The sequence below is a fragment of the Rhineura floridana genome, chromosome 4, assembly GCF_030035675.1.
Source record: "Rhineura floridana isolate rRhiFlo1 chromosome 4, rRhiFlo1.hap2, whole genome shotgun sequence".
In the NCBI taxonomy this organism is placed as follows: Eukaryota; Metazoa; Chordata; class Lepidosauria; order Squamata; family Rhineuridae; genus Rhineura; species Rhineura floridana.
The window spans coordinates 149,103,669-149,128,847 of NC_084483.1; the positions used below are offsets into that span (position 1 = coordinate 149,103,669).

General features: G+C 43.4%; 1 protein-coding gene across 1 annotated transcript in view; it reads left to right on the forward strand.

Moving 5' to 3' along the window:
- The first annotated feature begins 2,562 nt into the window (after positions 1-2,562).
- TTC27 (tetratricopeptide repeat domain 27) overlaps positions 2,563-25,179 on the forward strand; it is a 166,777-nt gene continuing 144,160 nt past the window's right edge. The window contains exons 1-4 of the mRNA XM_061624749.1: positions 2,563-2,833; positions 9,733-9,916; positions 15,476-15,605; positions 18,206-18,346. Of these exons, the coding sequence (XP_061480733.1) occupies positions 2,743-2,833; positions 9,733-9,916; positions 15,476-15,605; positions 18,206-18,346 (546 nt within the window). The 5' untranslated portion in view covers positions 2,563-2,742. The remainder of the gene's footprint in view (positions 2,834-9,732; positions 9,917-15,475; positions 15,606-18,205; positions 18,347-25,179) is intronic.

The window sequence follows — 25,179 nt, forward strand, 5'->3', positions numbered from 1 at the left end:
CAAATACAATCCACTCTAACTGCCAAACTGTCACCCATTCAAATATAAACCTTTCACTAGAAATCATCATCCAGCACACTCCAGCATTCTACTCACTCATTCCCCCCTGCCAACACTCACCACGTACCTTAAACTTTCTAATATAAATTTACCAAATACACTAAAAAACAAAAGCTTGCAACATCAATATATGTGCATGGAACATCACACAAGCATGGGAGCAGGAATGCCCAATATGGGTATATATTTCTATTCCAGCAGCCCTAAGATCTAGGAAAGGCGGACATGAAAGTCATTTCACATTTGACAAACACAGAAGCAGGAACACGAGAATAGGGCTTATATCAAGGTATACTGCAAATGGCTCTGAACTATTAGGAGAGGTTAAGAAAGAAATTTAGATACACAGGACACATTTGCCAGGACCAACTTTTGCCAGCAGTAGCAGCAGCAGCACAGCTCAAGGAGTTTCTGTGATGTGCATTTTTATTTTCCCAATTCTTTTAGATGTTTGTTTTAATTTGGTTGGGTTGCTATTTTATCATATTGTTATTTATTATAGCTTCATATTGTTTTATACTTTTTCTATATGGAAGCCACTCTAAGAATTATTGTTGAAGAATGATATCGAAATAAACAAATACATAAAACTTTCTAGTTCTTGTGGCTGTAATAAAGAGTTTGGCGGGGTGGTGGAAGAAATATAAGAACAGCCCAGAATTGGAAACTAGACTGCGTATCCAGTAAGTGTTACATGTTTTATACATGTTGTTATATTGTAAATTGCTTCAGGATGCCTCATGGGAAGTAAATAATAATAATAAATGTACTGTGCGGGTCCATGCTCTCCCAAACTTTGTCTAAATGACTGTCCTTGGCTATCCACCACACTCTCCCCTACTGTCCACTCTGCTCTGTGTGGAGACTCTGATGTGTCTCCATTGAAAATAAGGGAACTGCGTGGGTTGATCCAAATCATGAGATTGACGGAGACAACTCTTTCAGGTGGCAGCTGTGGTGGAGTAGTAAATTGGCACAGCCCTTGCCCTCCACTCACATCATTATTGGCCATTGGTCCTGCTGCTGCTAGCAGTGCCACTGCCCAGCCTCCCAGTGAGGCAAGGGTCTCCACTTCCATGCTCTTGCTCTGAGGACTGACCCCCTTGGCCCTTCTTCAGAATGAAACAGTGAAGAGGTGGTGGAGGGGGCAGTGGAGAATCATGTCAGTGCTGTCGCTGCTAATGCGATGGCAGCAACACACACACACACAAAGGGAGAAGGAATGGGGGAGCGGTAGAGGGGAAGAGCACAGCACTGCCATAAGGAGGATGGGGTGGCAGTAAGAGAAGGGGACACAGCCACTGTCCTCCTCTGGCCACACAATCCCTTGTGCCAGCCCTGACGACAGTATGGGAAAGCTGTGGGCTTTCTATTTTGTGGCTCTGGAACTACTACAAAAATAAAAGCCGCAATCCAACAGTCACACACACTTAAGCTCATTGATTTCAATGGGTTTAAGCACACTTGGATTGGATTGTGGCCAGTCATTGTATATGATGTTTTCTGGGAGGAAGGGCAGGATATACATTTAATAGGCTGCAGAGATCTGCACTTGAACAGCAGCCATTGAATGAAGTTGTCCTGGGCAAAATGTCCTTCCTTAGGAGGGGAAAGCAGCAATGCTGCCTTATGAAGTCTCTGAGGCCTCACCTGAAAAGGCATTATTTATTTATTTAAACCTTTCGAACCTGCTTTTTTTTAAAAAAAAGGAATTCTCACAATGCAGCAAAGAAAGGGCACAAATTAAACAACCACCCACAGCCTCGGGTCCAGGGTTGGTCCAAGACATTTTGCTGCCTGAGGCCCCTTTTCCCCAATATAGAAGACAACTGAGTGGCAGCTTTATTCTCTTTCCATGCTGGTGACTGGGCAGCATCCTCCCTTGAAGGTAGCCAATTTGGCTTAAAAGAGCAGAAGTCCCTCGCATGGCACACCTCCCTGCCCTCCTCATGACTCCCTATCTTCTACCTTGCTCTGTCCAATGGTAAGGCGGGCCCTGCCTGTCCTCCTTCCTCTCCCTCAGTTTCCAGCGGTGCCTTTCCCACCCACACCAAGAGGTTCATGATTAGAAGGCGGGAAGGGCAAGCAAACAAATGGTTTGAATTCGCAGACATTTTAGTGAGAAGGAAAAAAAACACACCAGGTGTCTTATTGTGGAGATGACATACGCACATACAACTTGGGAAGCCGCTAAGGAGGAAGCGCCGCTTGCGGGGCTGCTGTCAAAGAAGTGGGTTTAGGATTGCGTCTATCACTGGGACGTTGCGGTACCGCGGAACACTAATTCCCCGCCAGCGCCAGCAGCACGCACTCTAACTGCGCTCCAAGGTGGCGCATCAATGGATCGTGTGCACCGTTGCTTGGGAGCCGTAGAACCCAAGGTAGGCACACGTGCCGGCTCGAGCTGCACAAGGCTCAAAGTTTCCGAAGGACGCACGCGCGAAACCTCCTCCGCGCCTTGGAAAACCAAGAAGAGGTTTCCCGCCAGCAGTGGACGCCAAATGGCGTTGCTGCGCATGCGTTGCCTCCTCCTTCTCCCAGGTTGCTTAGCGCGACTAGTATGGCGGCTTCCAGTATGCACATGGATTATTCTTGCCAGGGTTCTTGCCACATGTAAAGGGAAGCGGCTTCTTTTTCTCTGCCGCCATCGCTCGAATTTGTTTGCTTGGGTGCTCCGAGAAGATGCGAGCGCTGGAGCGAGTGTTGCTGAGGGGCTTCCCCAGCGCAGCGGAGTCCCCGCGGTGGAAACAGAACGAGGCGGCTTCGGCTGCGGGTAAGATTCCGGCGAGCTAAATCAGCCTGACTTACTGACAACGTGATCCTCCTCACAACGGGGTCGGGTTGGAAGTGGTGGGGTGGAGACAACCGTGTCAAATTCATGAAATGGTAAAAAGAAAAAGAAAAAGGCGACGATGCGTCAGTAGGGCGCTCTTTCTTCAGTCTCCCTCTTCCACCCCTTTAGTTTACCTGTTTCAGCACCTGTCGTGGTTTAGGATGGAGGATAGGTGTATGATTGATTTGAGTGATTTCTGTGCAAGGCTGCTACTACATCCCTGGTAGCTGAACTCCATGAAGGACATAGCGGCGGATAAGAGCTTGCTGAGCTAGGTAGCATCCAGTAGTCAGCCAAGGCAATCTTGGGTGGGAAGACAGCATATGGTTTGGTGGAAAGCATAATACATGTAAGACAACCTGTTTATGTTTCATCAGTTCACAATCTACCACCGTATATTCCTGGACTGAAATGGAGAGAGGGGGGCAGTGAGTCTGGCCAAAACCAACCAGTGGATATCAGCATTGCTGTTTCTTCCCTTCTATCCGAAAGAAAACACAGATTTCATGAACCAGAGCCTCAATGATTGATATGATTGTCACTTGTTATGATACAGAATGTCCCTGTGATACTGTAGCACTGTGTTGTTTTGCAATTGATTGATTTGTTAAGTTCTTCCTAACCCTTATTATAGCTTAAGTATATAATGTTATTTCCTGCTTACTGTCTCAAGCAGTAACAGATTGGCTCCTTGAAGTTGCAAAAGATTTTAATGATACTCTTCTCCATACTGTTTTAGTCATCAAAGCTATTTTCAATTCAAAATGTTCTTGATCGTGGAAATCAAAGGCTGTATTATAGCTGTAGTACTTTGTAAGCCTTCTTATGCAAAGAGGTAGCATGACAAATTGCTTTGAACTGTTATTTTGAGTATGGGCTACTGAATAGCATCCCTTAACTTTGCTTATGCAAGGGAGGTCTGTAAAAGTGATAATGGATATCAGATTTTGAGATGTAAAGATCCAGAAAAAAAAAACAGAAAATCTTTTTTCCAGTTAGTTCCCCAATTTTTTTCAGTTTTTTTTCTTCATCTCTCTAATCAGAGTAAGTTTCTAGCACAGTGGCCCAGTATGGACAAAATATGGAGAAACTGACTGGTTCTCAAAAGGGTGTGAGACGAGTGTATTTTATCACCCTATTTGTTTAATCTATATGCAGAACATATCATATGGAAAGTGGGATTAGACCAAGGTGAAGGAGGTGTGAACATTGGAGGGAGAAATAGCAATAATTTAAGATATGCAGACGATACCATACTACTAGCAGAAACCAGTAATGATTTGAAACGGATGCTGATGAAGTTAAAGAAAGCACAAAAGCAGGACTACAGTTGAACGTCAAGAAGACTAAAGTAATGACAACAGAAGATTTATGTAACTTTAAAGTTGACAATGAGGACATTGAACTTGTCAAGGATTATCAATACCTTGGCACAGTCATTAACCAAGATGGAGACAATAGTCAAGAAATCAGAAGAAGGCTAGGACTGGGGAGAGCAGCTATGAGAGAACTAGAAAAGTTCCTCAAATGCAAAGATGTATCATTGAACACTAAAGTCAGCATCATTCAGACCATGGTATTCCTGATCTGTATGTATGGATGTGAAAGTTGGACAGTCAAAAAAGTGGATAAGAGAAAAATAAACTCATTTGAAATGTGGTGTTGGAGGAGAGCTTTGCGCATACCATGAACTGTGAAAAAGACAAATAATTGGGTATTAGAACAAATTAAACCAGAACTGTCACTAGAAGCTAAAATGATGAAACTGAGGTTATCATACTATGGACACATAATGAGAAGACATGATTCACTAGAAAAGACAGTAATGCTGGGAAAAACAGAAGAGAGTAGAAAAAGAGGAAGGCCAAACATGAGATGGATTGATTCCATAAAGGAAGCCACAGACCTGAACTTACAAGATCTGAACAGGGTGGTTTATAACAAACGCTATTGGAGGTTGCTGATTTCATAGGGTCTCCATGTCAAAATTGACTTGAGGGCAACTAACAACAAAACTGAGCATTGGGGCTGAGCACTTCTTCCTCACATCTCACCTTTTTCTATTGCACACTGGCTATGGTGTGAAGATCCTGGCTTCTGTTAAGCCACAGTTACCTGCTGCATCCAAACTGGGGAACTCTGGCATATTATTGATTATCAACTAGAAAAATAAGGTGGGGTTAGTAAGCTGAGACACAGAAAGGAGAGTCAAGTGAAGAGTACTTGGCCCAGACAGTTGTTCATGACTTCATAAACCATGAATGATTATTTAAACCAAATCAGTGTTTTCCCCCCACTTCCACTGGGAACTCGTAGATATGGATGAGGAAATGATTTCCCAATTCTTCTAATGCAAGGAAATACAGTATAGTCATATAAATTGATGAAGCAGTTGCTATGCTTTATGCCCACTTCATAGAAAAAGTTGTGTTTTTTTAAAAAAAAGACACATTAAAATCATCTTGCAAATGGTGATGACCTTGGGTCTGGTCCAAAGCCCTGTAGCACAGCCCCCCCTTATTTATTTCATTGATTGATCACTCCCCATGAAATATCCCAAAGACATTTACAATATAATAATGTACGTAAAATAGTTACATATATAAAAACAGTTTAAAACGTTGCATATATATAAATAGCTTTTAAAAACAATTATAAATATAGGGTGATGATGCAATATTAGTCCTACTCAGAGTAGTCCCATTGAAGTTAATAGACATGACTAACTTAGGTTCGTTAACTTCATTGAGTCTACTCTGAGAAGGACTTAGCTGAATACAACCCATTAAAACAGTTCAAAACAACAGCACATACATAAAATTTGTTCTGTTCCAAGACAGATACCAACTGGGATAAAGATTTTAGTTTTGTTGAAGGAGGAACATTGGGATTTCCTGGAAACCATGGCTTCCTGGGAACTGCACCTTAGTAATATTGGGCCCACCCATGTAGCCGGTCATGCTCTCGACCTTATATTTGTCCTGGAAGGGGAGGGAAGTGTTCTGAAGTTGGGGGTGGCTTCTTCCACCCCTGTGTCATGGTCAGACCACTATCTGGTAAATATAGACTTCTCGATACCACACACCCTCCGTAGGGGAAAAGGACCTATTAGAATGGTCCGCCCCAGACGCCTAATGGATCCAGAAGGATTCCTGACTGCGCTTGGGGAATTGGAACCTGCTGAAGGCCACACGGTCGATACCCTGGTGATGGAGTGGAATGAGGGTATCACCAGGGCTCTGGACCGCGTGGCGCCGAAACGTCCTCTCCCCCTGAGAGATGTGGACAAGGTGCTCTCGACTGTGAAGCCTACCACCTGTCTAACTGATCCTTGCCCATCGTGGCTCCTTGTGAGCTGCAAAGAGAAATTGGGCGAGGGGATTAAGGCGGTGGTCAATGCATCCTTGGAGGAGGGTGTAATGCCATGAGCACTCAAGGAGGCAATTGTAAAGCCCATCTTAAAGAAGTCCTCTTTGGATCCCCAAGTTTTGAATAACTTTCGCCCAATTTCAAACCTACCATTCCTGGGCAAGATCATTGAGCGAGTGGTGGCTAATCAGTTGTCGACACACTTGGATGAAACGGATTATTTGGATCCATACCAATCGGGTTTCAGGACTGGACATGGAACTGAAACAGCATTGGTCGCTCTAGTTAATGATATGAGGAGGGCATTAGATAGGGGAGAATTCACCTTTCTTGTCCTCCTCGATCTCTCAGCGGCTTTTGATACTGTCGACCACAGTATCCTTTTACATCGCCTGGAGGAATTGGGAATAGGAGGCACTGTACTACGGTGGTTCCATTCCTTTCTTTCCGACAGGCATCAACAGATAGCATTGGGGGAGGAGGTTTCAGACCCTTGGCCTCTCAATTGTGGTGTGCCACAGGGCTCTATCCTCTCTCCCATGCTATTTAATATCTATATGAAGCCGCTGGGGACAATCATCAGGAGATTTGGGCTGCAGTGTCACCAATATGCGGATGACACTCAGCTCTCTCGTTTAAATCTTCACCAGAGTCTGCTGTGGAGACCATGTCCAAGTGCCTGGAATCCGTGAGTGGATGGATGGGAAGGAACAGGCTGAAGCTGAATCCTGATAAGACTGAGGTGCTACTCGTGGGAGACAAGGGAAGGCTGGGAGATGTTGACCTGGTGTTCGACGGGGTTAAATTGCCCCTGAAGGACCAGGTCCGCAGCCTTGGGGTTGTTCTTGATTCCAAGCTGTCCATGGAGGCTCAGATTTTGGCAGTGAGCCGGGCAGCTTGGTATCAATTACACCTCATTCGTAGACTGCAGCCCTACCTTCCTGCTCATCAGCTCCCACTGGTGGTACATGCCCTGGTCACCTCTCGGTTGGATTACTGTAATGCGCTCTACGTGGGGTTACCCTTGAAAACGGTCCGGAAATTACAACTTATACAAAATGCTGCGGCTCGACTACTTACAAACTGTCGCCGCCGGGAACACATCACCCCAGTGTTGTTTGACCTACACTGGCTCCCAGTTATTTTCCGGGCCCAATTCAAGGTGTTGGTATTAACCTTTAAATCCCTATACGGTCTCGGCCCAGTTTACCTGATGGAGCGCCTCCAGCGCCACCAACCATGCCGCCCAACAAGATCAGCCACACAGGACCTTCTCTCAATCCCGCCAACTAAAACAGCTAGGTTGGCGGGGACAAGAGAGAGGGCATTTTCAGTGGCGGCCCCCACTCTCTGGAACTCCCTCCCGTATGACCTTCAACATGCCCCTTCCCTGAATGTATTCCGCCAAGCTTTGAAGACCTGGCTCTTCAGACAGGCCTTTGGGACTTACGGGGAGGGTTAAATTTTTACGACCAATAGCCTACTACTCTGTACTGGAACTGTTTTATTGTTTTATTGTTATATTGTATTTTATGATGTATTTTATTATGATGTAATGTATTGTTGTTAAATTGTACGTCGCCTAGAGTGGCCATTGGCCAGATAGGCGACCCACAAATTAAATTATTATTATTGTTATTATTATTATTTAGGAGGTGCCAAAAAGACAATAGAGAAGGTGCCTGTGGATATGCAATGGGAGAGAATTCCAAAGGGCAGGTGCCACCACACTAGAAAGCTGGATTCTGACATTGTGTGGAATGGACCTCCTGACAGGATAGCATTTGCAGGATGCTCTCTTCTGCAGAATGCAGTGATTGATTGCATACGTAGAGGGTGAGGCAATATTTTAGATGTCCTGCTCTCAAGCTGTATAAAGCTGTTCACCAATACCAGCACCTTGAACTTAGCCCGGTAGATAGTTGGCAGCCAGTGACTGCCAAAAGAGTGGGAGATAGGCCCCACATCAGCACCTTGGACTCATCACCTCATCAGGGCTGATGCTGGTTCCTGAAACATCCTTCTTCTTTGTTTAAAATTGTAATCAGGAATGGGGGAAGATAACTGGTCAAGTACTTACATGGTTACAGATGGTAACTTTATTATTTTTACTTTAAAAATATATTGCTCTTTTCTACAACAAAATGCTGTTTCCCAAACAAATGTGTTTAGTATCAGGACAGCTGAAGTAAACTCCATTTTATTCTTGTAAACAGGATCGTGTAATGATTCAAGTGAGCTTATAATGTGAAACCGCTCAGACCATTTCTTTTGTTTTGTTTTTAATCATTGTTGGCAAACTTTTTTTGTCTTCCTGTTTTTGGTTTTTGATCTAACATCAGAAATGTAGAAGCAGTTGTAAAGCACAGAATGGTAGTTGGGGGAGAAGATAATTGTATGCTTCACAGCTGAAGCAAGCAAATGTACTTATGTCCAGCTCCAGCTGGTTCACCAGATATGGACATTCCTGGACCCACCCTCTAAAGGCCTTCAGCTGGACTGCTACAATGTTACATGGTTCTACCAGGGGAGATGGTTGGGAGGCTGCAGTTAGTGCAAAATGCTGCTGCAGATTGTTACATGGGGCAGTGGAAAGGGGTCATACCGCACTGATGCTTAGAACTGTGCACTGACTGTCTGTTAACCACTGGGTTACGTTTGGTGCTGGTGTACGAGGCCCTATATCATCTAGGGCCCAAGTACTTGAAGGACCACCTTCTGGCCCATGTTCTAAGATTTGCAAGGGAGTCTCTGTGTGTGATGTAATATGTGGGTAAGCCCATAGAGCAGTTGCAGGACACAGGACTTTCTTGGTGGCACCCCCCACCCCGGGCTATGGAACTCTCTTGTCTGAGGTTCAGTTGTCCTCCATTTTGCCAATATATAGATGTCAACGTAAAATATATTTATTTTGCCAGGCTTTTGGTAAGCTGCATATTTTAACAAAGAGAGTTTATTGCCCACTGCATTGTGTTTTACAGGTTGTTCTGTTCTGTTGATGTTTTTAATCACTGTTTTATGATGCTTGTTTTATGTCTGTGTATGTGTGGTGTTAGCCTAAAATTGTGTGGTGTTGGTCTAAAATTACCTAGCTGCACCACTGCTTTCAAATTAAGTTTGAGGGTTAAGAGCAAATGAAATGACCTAGATTAGAAGCCTGATGTCTATTGACGGCAGGAGCTTATTTACTAATTTCCATCTCTTTAAAATCTTTGCTGTAAGTATGCCAGAAGAGTCAAGTATGAATACTATTTTGATATAGTGAATATCAATGGGTATTCATTATGAGCATATAAAATTCCCTTCTCTGATATGAGGTGTCTTAGAATGCGATCCTATAAACACATAGAATTAAGTCTTCTTGAAGTCAGTGATGCTTGCCTCTGAGTTGACATTATAAGAGTACACTGTTGGTGTCAAATAACACATACGATTGCTAAGAATTTTACTCTTAATATGTTTCATTTTAGAGAGTGGCTCCTTGTTGCAGTTGCTATTGGAAGGGAGATATGAGGCCATCTTACTAAGTAAAGCAATCCAGAATGTCTTCACAATGCCTGAATTAGCAGAAGAGGAAACCATTGCCAGCTACTTAGAAAAGCAGATTCAAGCTTATCTGGACTGTTCTTCCTCAGATATTGATCCTATGGAAAGGTAAAAAATAACTTTATTTGTAAAAGAAATTTATCCTGTAATACTTGACAGTCTAGAAATTAATCACAATTTCATAATTAAATTGTGCACATTTTAAAACTGCCTCAGGAAAATATGAAGTGTGAGTCTTTTGAGTATATATTGTTTGGATTTTGGCAGTGTCCCTTCATTTTACAGCTCTCCTTATTCCTTGTCACTGGCTTTGATTGTAATGTAGGAGAACTTAATTCCCTCCTGCTCTCCCTGTGCAGTATGATGAAGAGGTTTATTGTAATTTAGAGTTTGCTTCAGCGGGATGAATAAAGGTGCTGGCAAAAATCAAATGCACAGTTGGAGGAAGGACTCTTTTGTTTCAACAGGTTGCAAATGTTGGGGTTAGACAAGAAGTTGCATTGACAAACTGTAATAATTGGTGACTTTTGAAGCTTTTCATCATTATGTCTTATATTACCTTTTCCCAAAGCTGGAAGTATCTCCAACATACCGCAAATAGCTAAAAGGCCTTTGAACAAAATTATTTTTTCTTATGTTCCTTAATATTTTGCATAAAATATGTATGTTAGTGTTTGGCACCACTGCCCTGAAACTACTGATAAAATGGAGATACATTTGCATTAGTCTAGTTCTTCCAGTCTTCTTCAAATAGTCTAGTATCAGGGTCAAATTTATCCCCAGAAATCCATCTATATAATACCTGGTGGAAGTAATAAAGCATAACACCATTTACAATTAAAAATATTGTGAGTTTTTTCCTCTTTATTGATACCTTCCTTCTTTCAGTAGAACAGTATAGTTACATGTAAGTCATTGGGATCAACAATACTCCACAATCTAAAGTACAAAAACCTACACAAACAGTATGTTCTTAAAGATAAATTAGCATATTGTGCCTTTAACATACAGATAACCTAATTATAATAGTTGTACAAGTATAACAGTGCAGTAATCACTTGTAAATTGTAATTACAAGTAACAACAAATTTCAGAGGCCTTGTAACCTTAGCACATATTATCTGAGCACCCTGCACAATCGCCACATTTCATAACTGCGTGAGTAGGACAGACAAAATAGTTACATGAGGCACATCAGTTCTGCGAGTTTGTGTCATTGCATCAACCACAGAGATTACATCTTTCCCTTTTCATGGTGTCAGCAGTGACAGGCCCTACTGGTACGGAGGCTTTTTCTCTTGAAGTCCAAAGCAAGATGGCTACATATCTAGACTGAACCCAGTTTTGATCAATTCAGTATTCAGGACTACTAGGAAGAGGCATATTACCATTTTAGGTTGTTCAGTTTCCAAACAATATAGGCATCTAAGCCAGCAATGCCCACCATATTTGGAAATAAAGGGTGCTATTGGCAACCCTTTGATTATGCATGTGGAAGTGTATGTAGAGATCATCTGATCACAGGCATCCACCTTTAGTTTTATCATGATGATAATTATCTTGGGCTTGGAATTCTGGTATGAGAGTGCTGCCTCATTATGGATTGAAGAAAGGAGAGAATCGTTTTTCTTTCTTTCCTTGGCACATAACTTGTAAGTGTCAAATCTTGAAAACCAAAAATATTGCAGATGGCAATTCTGAATCGGTGTGCACGTCAAGGAGAATTTCTGATTTCTCCCATCTACACACGCACACATTTGCCAACCAGATTTGGGTTTTGCTTGGCTAATCCTCTAGCCAGTGCCTCATGGGTGAAGAAATTATTTGTTATATTCCATCTAGAACACTGCAAATGAGGTGTTAGTTTCTCAACTGCTGTCTGGCTTAGGTTTTTTCGTACACAGTGACCTTCTTCCTCTTCCATGTGTTTGCATAATTAACATACAAAGTTTTGGAATTGAAACACAGCCAGAATTTTATGCCATACTTTGCTGATTTGGATCGCATATACTGCCATGTTGAACATATTACTTTGAATGGCACTAATTATTTATCAATTTTCATATTGCATGAAGCAGTGTTGGTAAACATATCCCACAGATAATACTTTGATCACATTGGTAGATCAGTGTTGAAACTGATAATCAATCTGAGAACTATTGATTTCTTTTAAAGAAGGGCAGCACCATTGTATCCCTTAACATATTTTGTAACGATCTTTTTATGAACAGAGAAAAGAAGTCATGTAAAGATCCTTGGCTGAGAGTTGCCATTACGGTTCAAGTTGCCTGCAAACATTTATAGATGCAACTTGGATCTCAGTGTGTCCAAAATTCACACCAGTTTTTCTGGGTATAAGGTTCTAACTGGGAAAAAATGTTTGAACAATTTAGGTTTGTAAAGAGGTTTTGTAAACCTGTGGAGTACTATTTGCCCTTGATACCACGTGTAGCAACATTAAGGGAGATGAGTAACTTGTCTGTTGTAAAAATAGGCAAAATATTTTTTTACCTTCTGCACTTCTTTGTCTATACTAGACGAGTAACAAGCAGTTTTAAACAGCATTTTGCATGCTTACTTTTACCTCTGGCACCTTATGTGCTGTTTTTCCAGTTTCTCAGTTATTCCAGTAGGATAGAATTGACCCCAAAGGCTGTAAGAGTAAAAATACTGTTTTCCCCCACTAAATTAAGGGAGAGGGGCTGACACAAGTATGGCAATATACAATTTGTCATTGCTGAGGAATATCTTGAACATGGAGTAGTAGATGACTAAATTAAATTTAAATTTTTTTTCGCTTCTGTCAGGGTGTGACCCCCTCATGATTGACCCACTAGAAGGTTTTTTAAAAAAGAACACAAATTGTGGGGGGAAAAGACTGCAAATTCTGTAATTGGTTTATAGTAACCCTAGTAGCTATCAAGCTTCAAGCATTTACTATAACTCAGACTGATATATGAGGCACCTTGAGCTTGTGTTTGCTTCATTTTCTTTTGTGTTCCTCTTGAGCCTTTTGTACTTGTATGGTGTTTTTTCATCCTTATTGTATTGGGACTGATTTGTTCTGAATTCCTAGTTTTTGGTGAGTGACCACATGAGACGACACATTGAAATATTCTGAATCAAAACTGAACAGCTTTTTTTGCCCTCTGTAGTTGCAATATAACAGAAATATGTCTATATAGTTGGCTTTTTAAAAAAGTTTTTCCTGCGGTTAGTTGCATTGATGAAGAGCCAAGCTGCTTCTTAGTTTAAATCTTCATCTTTATTTCTTGCACTACTGTTGCTGTTCGTATTGCAATTGCTGAGAACTTCCATGTTTGGTTCTTGAGGTGTTTTTTTAAGAGGCTTCCCAGCTATTTTAAGGGAGGTGGAAACATTGACAGAATATGAAAATAGAAAAAAGGAATAGAAGAAATGTGAAAATAAGCAAGTGACAGATCAAAGTATAATGGATGTGATTCAGTGTATTCTCAGTGGGCATCCACTTGCATAACAGGGCTTCTCCTTCTTTTCCCCCATACCCCTAAAATCAGTGCAGCAGGTTAGGGACTGCAGGAGGGGGAGGAGAGAACCTGCAGGTCCTGTTGCACAAGCAGATTTCCATTGCATAAGCGGGCTACCACAGTTAGGTCTCACACAATAGGAGTTATATGCAAGAGCAATCCTTTTCTGAAAACAGAGAAATGTCACCACTGGAATAAAACTTGCAGTTCCATAATCTGAAACCCAAGTTAAATGGTTGATTAAAGTGTGACTTATATTTGCTCCATGTGGACCTGATTTAAAACAAATTTCCCCATCACTTTCTATATTTTAGAAAGTTGCATTCATTATAATAAATAATATTGGTTAACTTCAAAAGGACTTGAGCACAAATAGAAGGCACTTCCACTCCTGCCACATCTTGCACCATTCCAATAGTCCTCCAACTCTTAGATATTGTAACAGGAAACTACAATGGAGGTGGGGCAGCTTGCATAGTCCCTTCCTAGGAGTAAATTTCTGCACATGACTACAGGGATCCAATTCATTATTTTTGCTATCTTGGTCTTGATTGATATAACTGGTAACTGTGATGATACACAAATTGCCTTTCCTTAACTTTTAACTAACTGTGCAGGGCAGGGCTGTGCTACTGTGCTTCCATGGCATTCCTATTTTAAGAGGTTAGGTGCGTAACAAGTTTTGTTAGGCACAGGGTCGGAGCCAGAGGGCAACCAGATCGGTCCCCAGCCAAGGGCCCCTGGGTCCTCAGGGGCCCCTGAAGGGCTCCTCCTTAGGGTGGGTGGGTAGCACTCCTGCGATCTGCAGCAGCATTGGCTCCTGACCCTGCCGTGGATCGTGAGAGGGAGCTCCTAGAGACCCCACCTACTGCTACACGGGCCCGCGACACCTGCCTGCATACCCCACATACCTTTCCCTTGAAGTAAATACTGGTTGCGCTGATGCCCTTGCTGCTATCTTGGTTGATAGCAGGGATGCACGTGCGTAGCACGCACATGTGCCATCAACCAGGCTGGCGGCAGAGGCATCAGCCCCTTAGGGAAACCTCGGCCACCAGCTTGGTTGATGGCAGGCACATGTGCCCAGCGTGGGCAACATTCAGCAAGGGAAAGGTTGGTAGGTGGAGTATGTGTGTGTGTGCTGGGGCCCGGGGCAGACTGGTGTCCAAGAGCCCTGGCATGCTTGGTGCCAGCCCTGGTTAAGCACATAAGGTGAATCAACATAGCTGGCCCTATGATGCCATAAATATGTTAGAATGCATACAGGCAAGGTCTGCCTTTTATGTGCTGTTGGAATGTGCATCTACCTATAAGAGCAGCCTCTCATACATCTAGAGATAATGGCAGTTGGTTTTGTGCAGTTCTAAAGATGTTGATATGCTGGTGCTGCTCATTCTGAGCTACTGACTCCTGATGCATGACTTGTTGATTAGATTATTCATTAGATCTGTCACTTGATTTCAGTAAATTAAGATGCAGTCCTATACCTATATATCTAGGAGCAGCTCCCATTTAATTAACAGTTGAATTCCATGTGAAATAAGTTTAATTCAGTTAGTTAATGCCTGAAGTTGCTGTTGAGTTGAATGATCAATGACACTTGAATAAATTCATGTATCTGTGTATAAAACTAAGGAAGCTAATGAAATGTCTCATTTGTTTATTATAATAAATGGTGCACATTAATGTTCTCAAGTACATTTTCATTTTTTTATTCATTTGTTATTTTTAAAACTTTGCTCAGATTTTATTTTCTCAGTTTAAGTGAAGGAAATTTCCTGCCCTCCTGGACTGGGATATGAGTAGGGGACTCTTGCATTCCTAATGTTAAGTTTGGAAAGGCAAGACCTTTCTGTGCTTTCTGAGCTGTTCTTAGACTTAGCTGATCAGGGCCCTTTTTATTGATCAGCAAAAATTTAATTGATAAGGCAGTTCTGTACTGGAAGCATGTCAGGAGAACAAAATCTTAACTGCCTTCCTTGAAGAACAATTGAATAAAATGTTCTCATGAAGACATATAACTGTCCTAACTGTCCAGTCTTTTGGTGTTTCTTTCATCTTTTAAACTAAAGACTTGCATAGAAGGAACTGGTCAATTTCTATCTAGTATTCATTTGTCATTATTGTGCCAATAAAAATGGAATTGTTTATTGTTTTGCAGGCAAAGTGTGGTGTTTTTCCTTGGTGTGGGGAGCCTACAGTTGTTTGTTCAGAGCAACTGGACTGGGCCTCCTGTTGAATTGCAACCTCAGAACTTTCTGCCGTCTGTGTTGCTACAACAATACAATGAGGTACTCTTTTCTCCCCCTCCCTGGGACCCCAAGTAGAATTGTTACAATCTTTTGGATGATTGTTCCTTCATGCTTGAAAAATCTCTACCTAATGCTAGAGATCAGGGGTTGTATCAATTCAGTATCCCTCTGCTGATCTTTGATCCGGTGGAAGCTTCCATCAGCAGAACAGGCAGGCTGGCAAGTTTTGGTGATTTTGGGAGGCATGGGAAACTGTATGTAGGGAGGGGAAATCCCTGAAAATTGCCTCCTTCACTCTTCCGCTGACAAGCTTCTGCTGGATGAAAGTCCCTTCTGTCAACCAAGAGACTCCAGTTTGATGCAACCTCAGGCAAGATGGTACATAAATCAGCCAAACCTTTCCCGATATGATGCTTGCTAACCTTTCTGTTCTTTTGCAAGATTACTCTACTATGCACTGTTAATTCTGGGTACCATGCAGCCAAAGTCCTAACCTGTCAATTTCATTCTTAAATTTTTGGTTGGCTTGTGTCTGTTAGGGTTCTCATCTCACCCTATTGTGTAGGGTCAGAGGGGGTTGTAACAAAACAAAGAGAAAAAGAGACATAAAAGTAAACTAATGATACAGTTTGAGTGCAGCTATTTTATAGATTTAGAACTAGTTTTAAAGTTATCATATCTTTCCAGAGAACTCTGGAAACTACCTTTCAGAAGGGGCCTAGAGTTTTTTAACTGACAACCTTTGCCATGATTATTCATTCATATTTATTAATTCTTTTTTATTTTCATTTATATTCAGATTTTATGTTTTTAGTATAGTGAGGGTGATTACCTGCTCTTCTACTAGGTTGGGATAAGGTTGCGGGACTCTCCTCCACACTAAATTTGGAAAGGGAAGACAATTACAGGTGAAATGACTTGACATGAATATAAGTGTTTGATGTAGATACATCCTTGAAAGTCCACAAAAGCAAACCGCCACATTTCTCTGCATCCAGTTCTGCTGTTCTGTTTCTATGGTTATTATCCTAATTAAGCAGAAGATTTTCAAAAGTATGTTTTTATCCAAATTTAGCTGTAATCCAAAGGGGTTGTACATGCATGGGAAGAAAAACAATGAATTAGTTTGGTCTTTCCTGCAGATTTCACCAAAGCACCTCTTACAGAATTACTATTCTGTTTATAAAGCAGAGCCCTAACTGTGTGTGCTCATTTGCCAGCTATCTGTGTGTACATAGATCCTTTGGATCATGGATATTAGTCTGTCAAGGACAGTCTGTTACAGACAACCAGCAGCTCTGATGAGGTTGAATTGAAGTCTTGATTTGACTAATTTTAAATGATTTATAGCATCTTATATTCCTTTTCTATATAACTCTTTGTGGAAATAAAAGTGAGATTTGGGAACCCAACTTTTAGGTTGTTGCATCTCATTTTGAATCAAGTGTGATTTAAGATTCGATAAATTGCAGTTATTTTGCTTAATTTTACTTATTTTCATTTGCACAATTTCCTTTGGATTTGTACTAACTTGAGTTAATGTAACCAGTCCATAGGATGACTGAAGGTGTGGATTGGCTGGCTAATGTGGTTTTGGGAATGTTGTGGCTTCAGGAGCTCGAAACAATAAGATTTTCAAACTGTTACAAGCATTGTTCCTGATAAATATGATCAAGACTATGCAGGTGTTTGTCCACAGCTTGAAGAAAAAAATGCTGATATCCATGATGCTGAGCTTATTCTTTTGAGTGTAAAAATGCAAAACATGGTGGGGAGGATTGTTACAGGTGACTTTTATTTTTGTCATACTGAAATTATTCCTGGGAAATTATTTAGAGGCACCACAGAAGTTAAAGCTGAGATACAGGGATTGTGTTCAGCTTATGTATAGGTGTGAATTAGAGAGACTTTAAATCTGCAACTTGAAGAATCTAATGCACAGCCTGCCCATTTTGCTTGGGCTTTCTTGTGTATGTCTGTGGATGGTTTTCATGCAGTATCCCTTATATTTCATGTATAAATTCAGAAATTATTGCTGAGCAGTGAGTCATGATTTTGAAGCACTATTTGCAACAGGAACGTTCACATGTGTTTGAATTTCTGTATTTGTGTAACAATTTATCATTTCAGGCTTTTGTTTACATGCTTAGTGACATGTAGAAACAATAAAGACTGAAGTCAGTGTTAATAAATATATTAGTGTTAATAGACATACAACCCAACCTCTTAAAACAAATTATTTGGTCCTTTATCTGGCTGGAGTCTTAATTGTCACTACATATAATATTAAAGGTAGATTATTTATCCAAATTTTGGGAGTGGTGCCGAGTTCTCATTATCTTCCTCTACCTAAGAAAGATTTATTTACTATTGAACAGCACAGTACTATACATTTCCACTTGGAAGATAGACCCATTAAGTTCTCTGGGGCTTACTCCCAGGTAAGTGAGTATGGATTTCAGCCTGAAGGACCTTACTCGCTGGTGGTGGTGTGTAAATCATTATCTGGCAAAGTAGGTATTTTGAGAAGAATGGGAATAAAATGAAACTAAATTGGTGTGTGCAACATACACATTTTGTTACATTTTGCAAATTAATTTGAAGTTACCTAAAGTGAGTTTCTTGTTCGCTCTTTCCAGCCCAGTACATTGTCTACAGCTGTGTTGAGCCTGCTGGTTCTAGATGGTGAATCATTCTATAGCCTGACTTCTCATTCTGTCTTACTGATGCTAGCTAGAGCAGTGCTTGTGAATTCAAGGCATAAGCTAGAAGCTATACAGGTAAGGAAAAACATGATGAAATAATTATGCTTGTTTCCAGCTTTCAGTTGGCTCATATTATTCCTATTGTTCCTTGTACCATATGAGTTTCCTCCAGTCACTAGGAAAACAGGACTCAAGCTTGCAGGTTGGAAGGCGTGCTGTAGCAAAAGAGTGGGGAGCCCAGGATCAAAGTGGTAAGAAGGTACTGAGTTGCATCCTGGAAACAAGTCAGAGGTACAGAGGGAAGCAGAAAGGCAAGTAAATGCTCAGTTATGCAGTAGCTGCAGAAACGAGGCCCTGTTCATTTAGAAGACTTCCTTGCTAGTTGTTTCTGAGGCATCTACTGTATATTAACCTTCTGGCTCTTTCCCTTAGTGTGCGTTCTCAGGTGTGACTCAGAACCTCAACTTCCTCCTCCAAGTTTGGCTACACAGTGGCTCCTGATGGCTTGTTGATTTGCATAACACTGGTCTTGGTTTCCAGTCACAGCCTCTGAACAGCTTTTTTATAAGTATTTCTAAACTGCTTAATGTTTAAAAAGTTTAAAATATCAATTAAACCAAAAATACAACCTAAAACCAATAAATCAATATAATGTCCCACGGAGCTATGTCAGTTTGAGCAGGGCATGGCCAATGGGGTACATTTATTTATTTATTATTTATTTATTTATTGCACTTGTATACTGCCCCATAGCCAAAGCTCTCTGGGCGGTTTACAGCAATCAAAAACATTAAAACAAATATACAATTTAAAACACATATTTTAAAAACAATTTAAAACACAATTTTAAAATTTAAAACAAAATAAAAACAATTTAAAACACATGCTAAAATGCCTGGGAGAAGAGGAAAGTCTTGACCTGGCGCCGAAAAGATAACAGTGTTGGCGCCAGGAACACCTAGTCAGAAAGATCATTCCATAATTTGGGGGCCACCACTGAGAAGGCCCTCTCCCTTATTGCCACCCTCCGAGCTTCCCTTGGAGTAGGCACCCGGAGGAGGGCCTTTGATCTTTAACGAGTGTACGGGTGGGTTCGTATCGGGAGAGGAGTTCCATCAGGTATTGTGGTCCCAAGCTGTGTAAGGCTTTATGGGTCAAAACCAGCACCTTGAATCGAGCTCGGAAACATACAGGCAGCTAATGCAAGCGGGCCAGAATCGGTTTTATATGTTCGGACCATCTGGTCCCTGTTACCAATTTGGCCGCTGCATTTTGCACATGCTCAGTTTCCGAACCATCTTCAAAGGTAGCCCCACGTAGAGTGCATTGCAGTAATCTAATTTGGAGGTTAATTTGGACAACTGAAGCCAGGTTATCCCTGTCCAGATAGGGACGTAGTTGGGCCACCAACCGAAGTTGGTAGAAGGCACTCTGTGCCACCGAGGCTACCTGAGCCCCAAGTGACAGAGATGGTTCTAGGAGAACCCCCGAGCTACAAACCTGCTCCTTCAGGGGGAGTGCAACCCCATCCAGGACAGGTTGGACATCCACCATCCAGTCAGAAGAACCACCCACTAGCAGCATCTCAGTCTTGTCTGGATTGAGCCTCAGTTTATTAGTCCTCATCCAATCCATTGTCGCAGCCAGGCACCGGTTCAGCACATTGACAGCCTCACCTGAAGAAGATGAAAAGGAAAAATAGAGCTGCGTGTCATCAGCATACTGATGGCAACGCACTCCAAAGCTCTGGATGACCGCACCCAACGGTTTCATGTAGATGTTGAACAGCATGGGGGACAGAACTGACCCCTGTGGAACCCTATACTGGAGAGTCCAGGGTGCCAACTAATGTTCCCCAAGCACCACCTTCTGGAGGCGACCCGCCAAGTAGGAGCGGAACCACTGCAATGCAGTACCTCCCACTCCCAACTCAGCTAGTCTCCCCAGAAGGATACCATGGTCGATGGTATCGAAAGCCGCTGAGAGATCAAGAAGAATCAACAGAGTCACACTCCCCCTGTCTCCCGACAAAGGTCATCATACAGGGCGACCAAGGCTGTTTCTGTGCCAAAACCACGCCTAAACCCAACTGAAATGGATCCACATAATCGGTCTCATCCGAGAGTGTCTGGAGCTGGCCTGCAACTACTCGTTCCAGGACCTTGCCCAGGAATGGAACATTTGCTACCGGCCTATAGTTATTAAGATTTTCTGGGTCCAGGGAGGGCCTCTTCAGGAGTGGTCTCATTACCGCCTCTTTCAGGAAGCCAGGGACCACTCCCTCTCGCAGACAGGCATTAATCACTTCCCTGGCTCAGCTGGCTGTTCCATCCCTGCTAGCTTTTATTAGCCAAGAAGGGCAAGGATCCAGCACAGAAGTGGTTGCACGAACCTGTCCAAGCTCCTTGTCAACGTCCTCAAGCTGCACCAACTGAAACTCATTTAAGAAATCGGGACAAGGCTGTGCTCTGGATACCTCGCTTGATTCACCTGCTATAACACTGGAGTCTTAAGTTCTGGCGGATGCTAAAGATTTTATCCAGGAAGTGCCTAGCAAATTCATTACAGCGGGCCTCAGATGGTTCTACCATGTCCCTGGGGCCAGAGTGTAATAGCCCCCGGACAATTCTGAAGAGCTCCGCTGGGCGGCACATGGATGATTTGATAGTGGCAGCAAAATATTGTTTTTTTGCTGCCCTCACTGCCCCTAAATACAGCTTACCATAGGCACTTACCAGTGTATAATTGCATCCACTAGGAGTTTGTCTCCATCTGCACTCAAGCCGTCTCCTATATTGTTTCATCGCTGTCAGCTCTGGGGTATATCATGGAGCCGTACGAGCTCTACACAGGAGAGGGCGCTCAGGAGCAGTCATGTCATTTCTGTATTCCACAGTTCAACCAGGGTTTCAACAGGAGCGCCAGCCCTATCAGCTGGAAAACTCCCCAGAGCCCTTTGGAAACCATCCGGATCCATTAGTCTCTGGGGGTGGACCAACTTAATAGGTCCCCCACCCTTGCAGAGGGGAAAAGCCACTGTAAGTCTAAATTTCAGCAAGCAGTGATCTGTCCATGACAGAGGGACTGATGTAAGGCCCCCCACATTCAAATCACCAACTCCATGTCCAGATGCAAAAACCAAATCTAGAGTATGCCCTGCTACATGTGTTGGGCCAATGGCCAGAACCAACAGTCTGGGGGATCTCAACAGTACACCTGAGACCACCTCCGTCAGCTCAGCCAAGAAGTCTGTTGGGCAGCAGGGTGGGCGGTACACGAACAGAACCCCAGTCTGTCCTGCTGACCCAACATAAGGTGCAAACACTCCAGACCAGTAGTCACATGGACAGGGTGCTTGCAGAGGGAGATGGAGCTCCTATAGACCACAGCAACCCCCCTCCCTGACCCTCAGGTCTACCCTGATGGTGGACCAAGTACCCTGGGAGAGACTGACTCCCCCCTGCTCACCCACCCAGGTCTCGATTATACATGCCAGATCGGCTACCTCATCCACAATTAAATCGTGAATGAGGGAGATCTTCTTATGCACCGATCTGGCATTTAGCAGCAGCATCCGGAGGCCTGAGAGCTGGCTGATAGGGCAACCAACAAGCCTGCAGGTGTGGGGAGGACTGGAACAAGGCACAGCCATTAACTGCCTGGGCTGCGTTCCCCTTACCTGGCAAGTCCTCCTCACAACGCCATATCTCCCTCTACCCGTCACTACACTAATTGGGGGGCCCTCAAATCTCCCCACTTGGCTCTGAGTCCTCTCTCCCAGGCACATAACTGGACCCAGAAAAAAGCAGACAAAGCAAGAGCCACCTCAGCCATCCAGCTTATGTATCCCCTCCAGAGGACAGGTGGAAAAAATCAGCCACATCTGGCTGAGTACCTGGGGCCTGGTCCTGCAAGGCGTGACCCCCGCAGAGCAGAAGTCCAACCGGGAAAGGGTGGTGGTGGTGGTAGCCGAGCAACAGCAGCAAGCAAGCAGGCAGGCAGGCACGCAGCAGCAAACGGCTCTCTTTCCCTGGAAGCGATGGTGGTGTTCCCCTTCCTCCTGCAGTATTTCAACCTTGTTAACAATCAACCTGGAGATGGTTGGGACTGTGTCCTTCATTAGTGCCTGAAGAAGGCTGTATTGCTATTCCTGTGCCTGGCTAGTTCTGTGGGTCATGGCAGAATACTGTGAAGGGTCCCTGATGCAAAATATTGAAGACTTTTCCCTTCACTGCTAACACATAGCTGTTCCACCCAGTGTGTATTTACGAACATTGATTTCTTGCCTTAGGCCTCCAAACAGTCACAGCAAATAGTATAAAGGAAATAAATGCTACCACGGAACAGGTGAAAATATTTTAAGTGCAGTTATTTATTTATTTAATTACATTTCTAGACCGCCCTATAGCAGAAAGCTCTCAGGGCGGTGTACAACAAATAAAATCACAATTAAAATATGAGCAAGTGTGGAAAAAATATATATATATAGTACAATTATAAAACATTAATAAAATTGTCATTGAGATTTATAAATTAAGATCATATTAAATTTAGAATGTTAAATTTAAAATATTTAAAATTTACAAAATTTAAAAAGCCTGGGCGAAAAGGTAAGTTTTTACCTGGCACCGAAAAGATAACAGAGAAGGCGCCAGGCGTATCTCGTCTGGGAGGGCATTCCATAGTTCGGGGGCCACCACCGAGAAGGCCCTAGATCTAGTTGTTGATCTCCGGGCCTCTTTATGGGTTGGGACCCGGAGAAGGGCCTTCGACGTCGAGCGTAGTGAACAGGTAGGTACATAGCGAGAGAGGCGCTCCATCAGGTATTGCGGTCCGATGCCGTTTAGGGCTTTATAGGTAAGAACCAACACTTTGAATCTGGCCCGGAAACATATCGGTAGCCAGTGCAGCTGCGCCAGGACAGGTGTTATATGGTCAAATTTCTTTGTCCCAGTGAGAATTCTGGCCGCAGCATTTTGCACTAGCTGAAGTTTCCGAACCGTCTTCATAGGTAGCCCCACGTAGAGTGCATTACAGTAATCCAATCTAGAGGTTACCATAGCATGGATAACTGAGGCAAGTTGCTCCTTGCTCAGATAGGGTCGTAGTTGGGCTACCAGCCGGAGCTGGTAGAATGCATTCCGTGCCACCGAGGCTACCTGAGCCTCAAGTGACAGGAGCGGATCTAATAAGACCCCCAAACTACGTACCTGTTCCTTTAGGGGGAGTGTAACCCCATCTAGGACAGGTCGAAAGTCAACCATCTGGGCAGAGGGTCCACCCACCAACAGCATCTCAGTCTTGTTAGGATTGAGTTTCAGTTTATTAGCTCTCATCCAGCCCATTATCGCGGCCAGGCAGCGGTCTAGTACATCAACAGCCTCATCTGATGAAGATGAAAAGGAGTAGTAGAGCTGCGTATCATCAGCATATTGCTGGAAACGCACTCCAAAACTCCTGATGACCTCACCCAGCGGCTTCATATAGATATTAAAAAGCATGGGGGACAGAACTGAACCCTGCAGGACCCCATATTGGAGTACCCAGGGACTCGAGTAATGTTCCCCCAGCATCACCTTCTGGAGACGATTCCCGAGATAGGAGCAGAGCCACCGCCAAGCAGTGCCTCCCACTCCTAAATCCGTAAGTCGCTCCAGAAGGATACCATGGTCGATGGTATCAAACGCCGCTGAGAGATCAAGGAGAACCAACAGAGTTACACTCCCTCTGTCTTTCTCCCGACAGAGGTCATCATACAGGGCGACCAAGGCCGTTTCTGTACCAAACCCCGGCCGAAAACCCGATTGAAATGGGTCTAGATAATCAGTTTCATCCAAGAGAGCCTGGAGTTGGCGAGCGACCACATGCTCTAGAACCTTGCCCAGGAATGGGACATTTGCTACTGGCCTATAGTTGTCCAAATTATCAGGGTCCAAGGAGGATTTTTTTAGGAGCGGTCTCACCACCGCCTGTTTCAGGTGGGGTGGGACCACTCCCTCTCGTAAAGAGGCATTAATCACCTCCTTGGCCCAGCCGGCTGTTCCATTCCTGCTAGCTTTTATTAGCCATGAGGGGCAAGGATCCAGAGCAGAAGTGGTCACCCGCACCTGTCCAAGCACCTTGTCCACATCCTCAAGCTGTACCAACTGAAACTCATCCAATAAAACAGGACAAGACTGTGCTCTGGACACCTCATTAGGATCAACTGCTACAATAATGGAGTCAAGGTCCCGGCGGATGTTCATGATCTTATCACGAAAGTGTCGCGCAAACTCATTACAGCGGGCAATTGATGGTGTTATTGCGTCCTGGGGACCAGAGTGTAAAAGTCCCCGGACAACTTTATAAAGTTCCGCTGGGCGGTTAAGGGATGACTGAATAGAGACAGCAAAGTATTACTTCTTTGCTGCTCTCTCTGCCTTCACATAGAGTTTGGTAGAGAGCTTCACAAGTGCATGATTACAGCCGTCGGGAGTTCGCCTCCATTTGCACTCAAGCCGTCTCCTTTCTTGCTTCATCACTCTTAGCTCCGGAGTAAACCAGGGAGCCAATTGAGCTCTGCAACGGAGAGGGCGCACCGGGGCGATCGTGTCAACTGCCCGGGCCATTTCCGTATTCCACAGCATGGCCAGGGTTTCGACAGGACCGTCAATTCTATCAGCCGGAAAATTCCCTAGAGCCATCAGAAAACCCTCAGGATTCATTAGTCTCCGGGGACGGACCATCTTAATTGGTCCTCCACCCTTGCAGAGGGGAGAAAACAGTGTGAGTCTAAACCTTAATAGGCGGTGATCTGACCATGACAAAGGAATAGATGAAAAATCCCTCACTCTCAGATCACCATCCCCTAATCCAGTGGCAAAAATCAAGTCCAGAGTGTGCCCCAACACATGCGTAGGGCCAGTAAC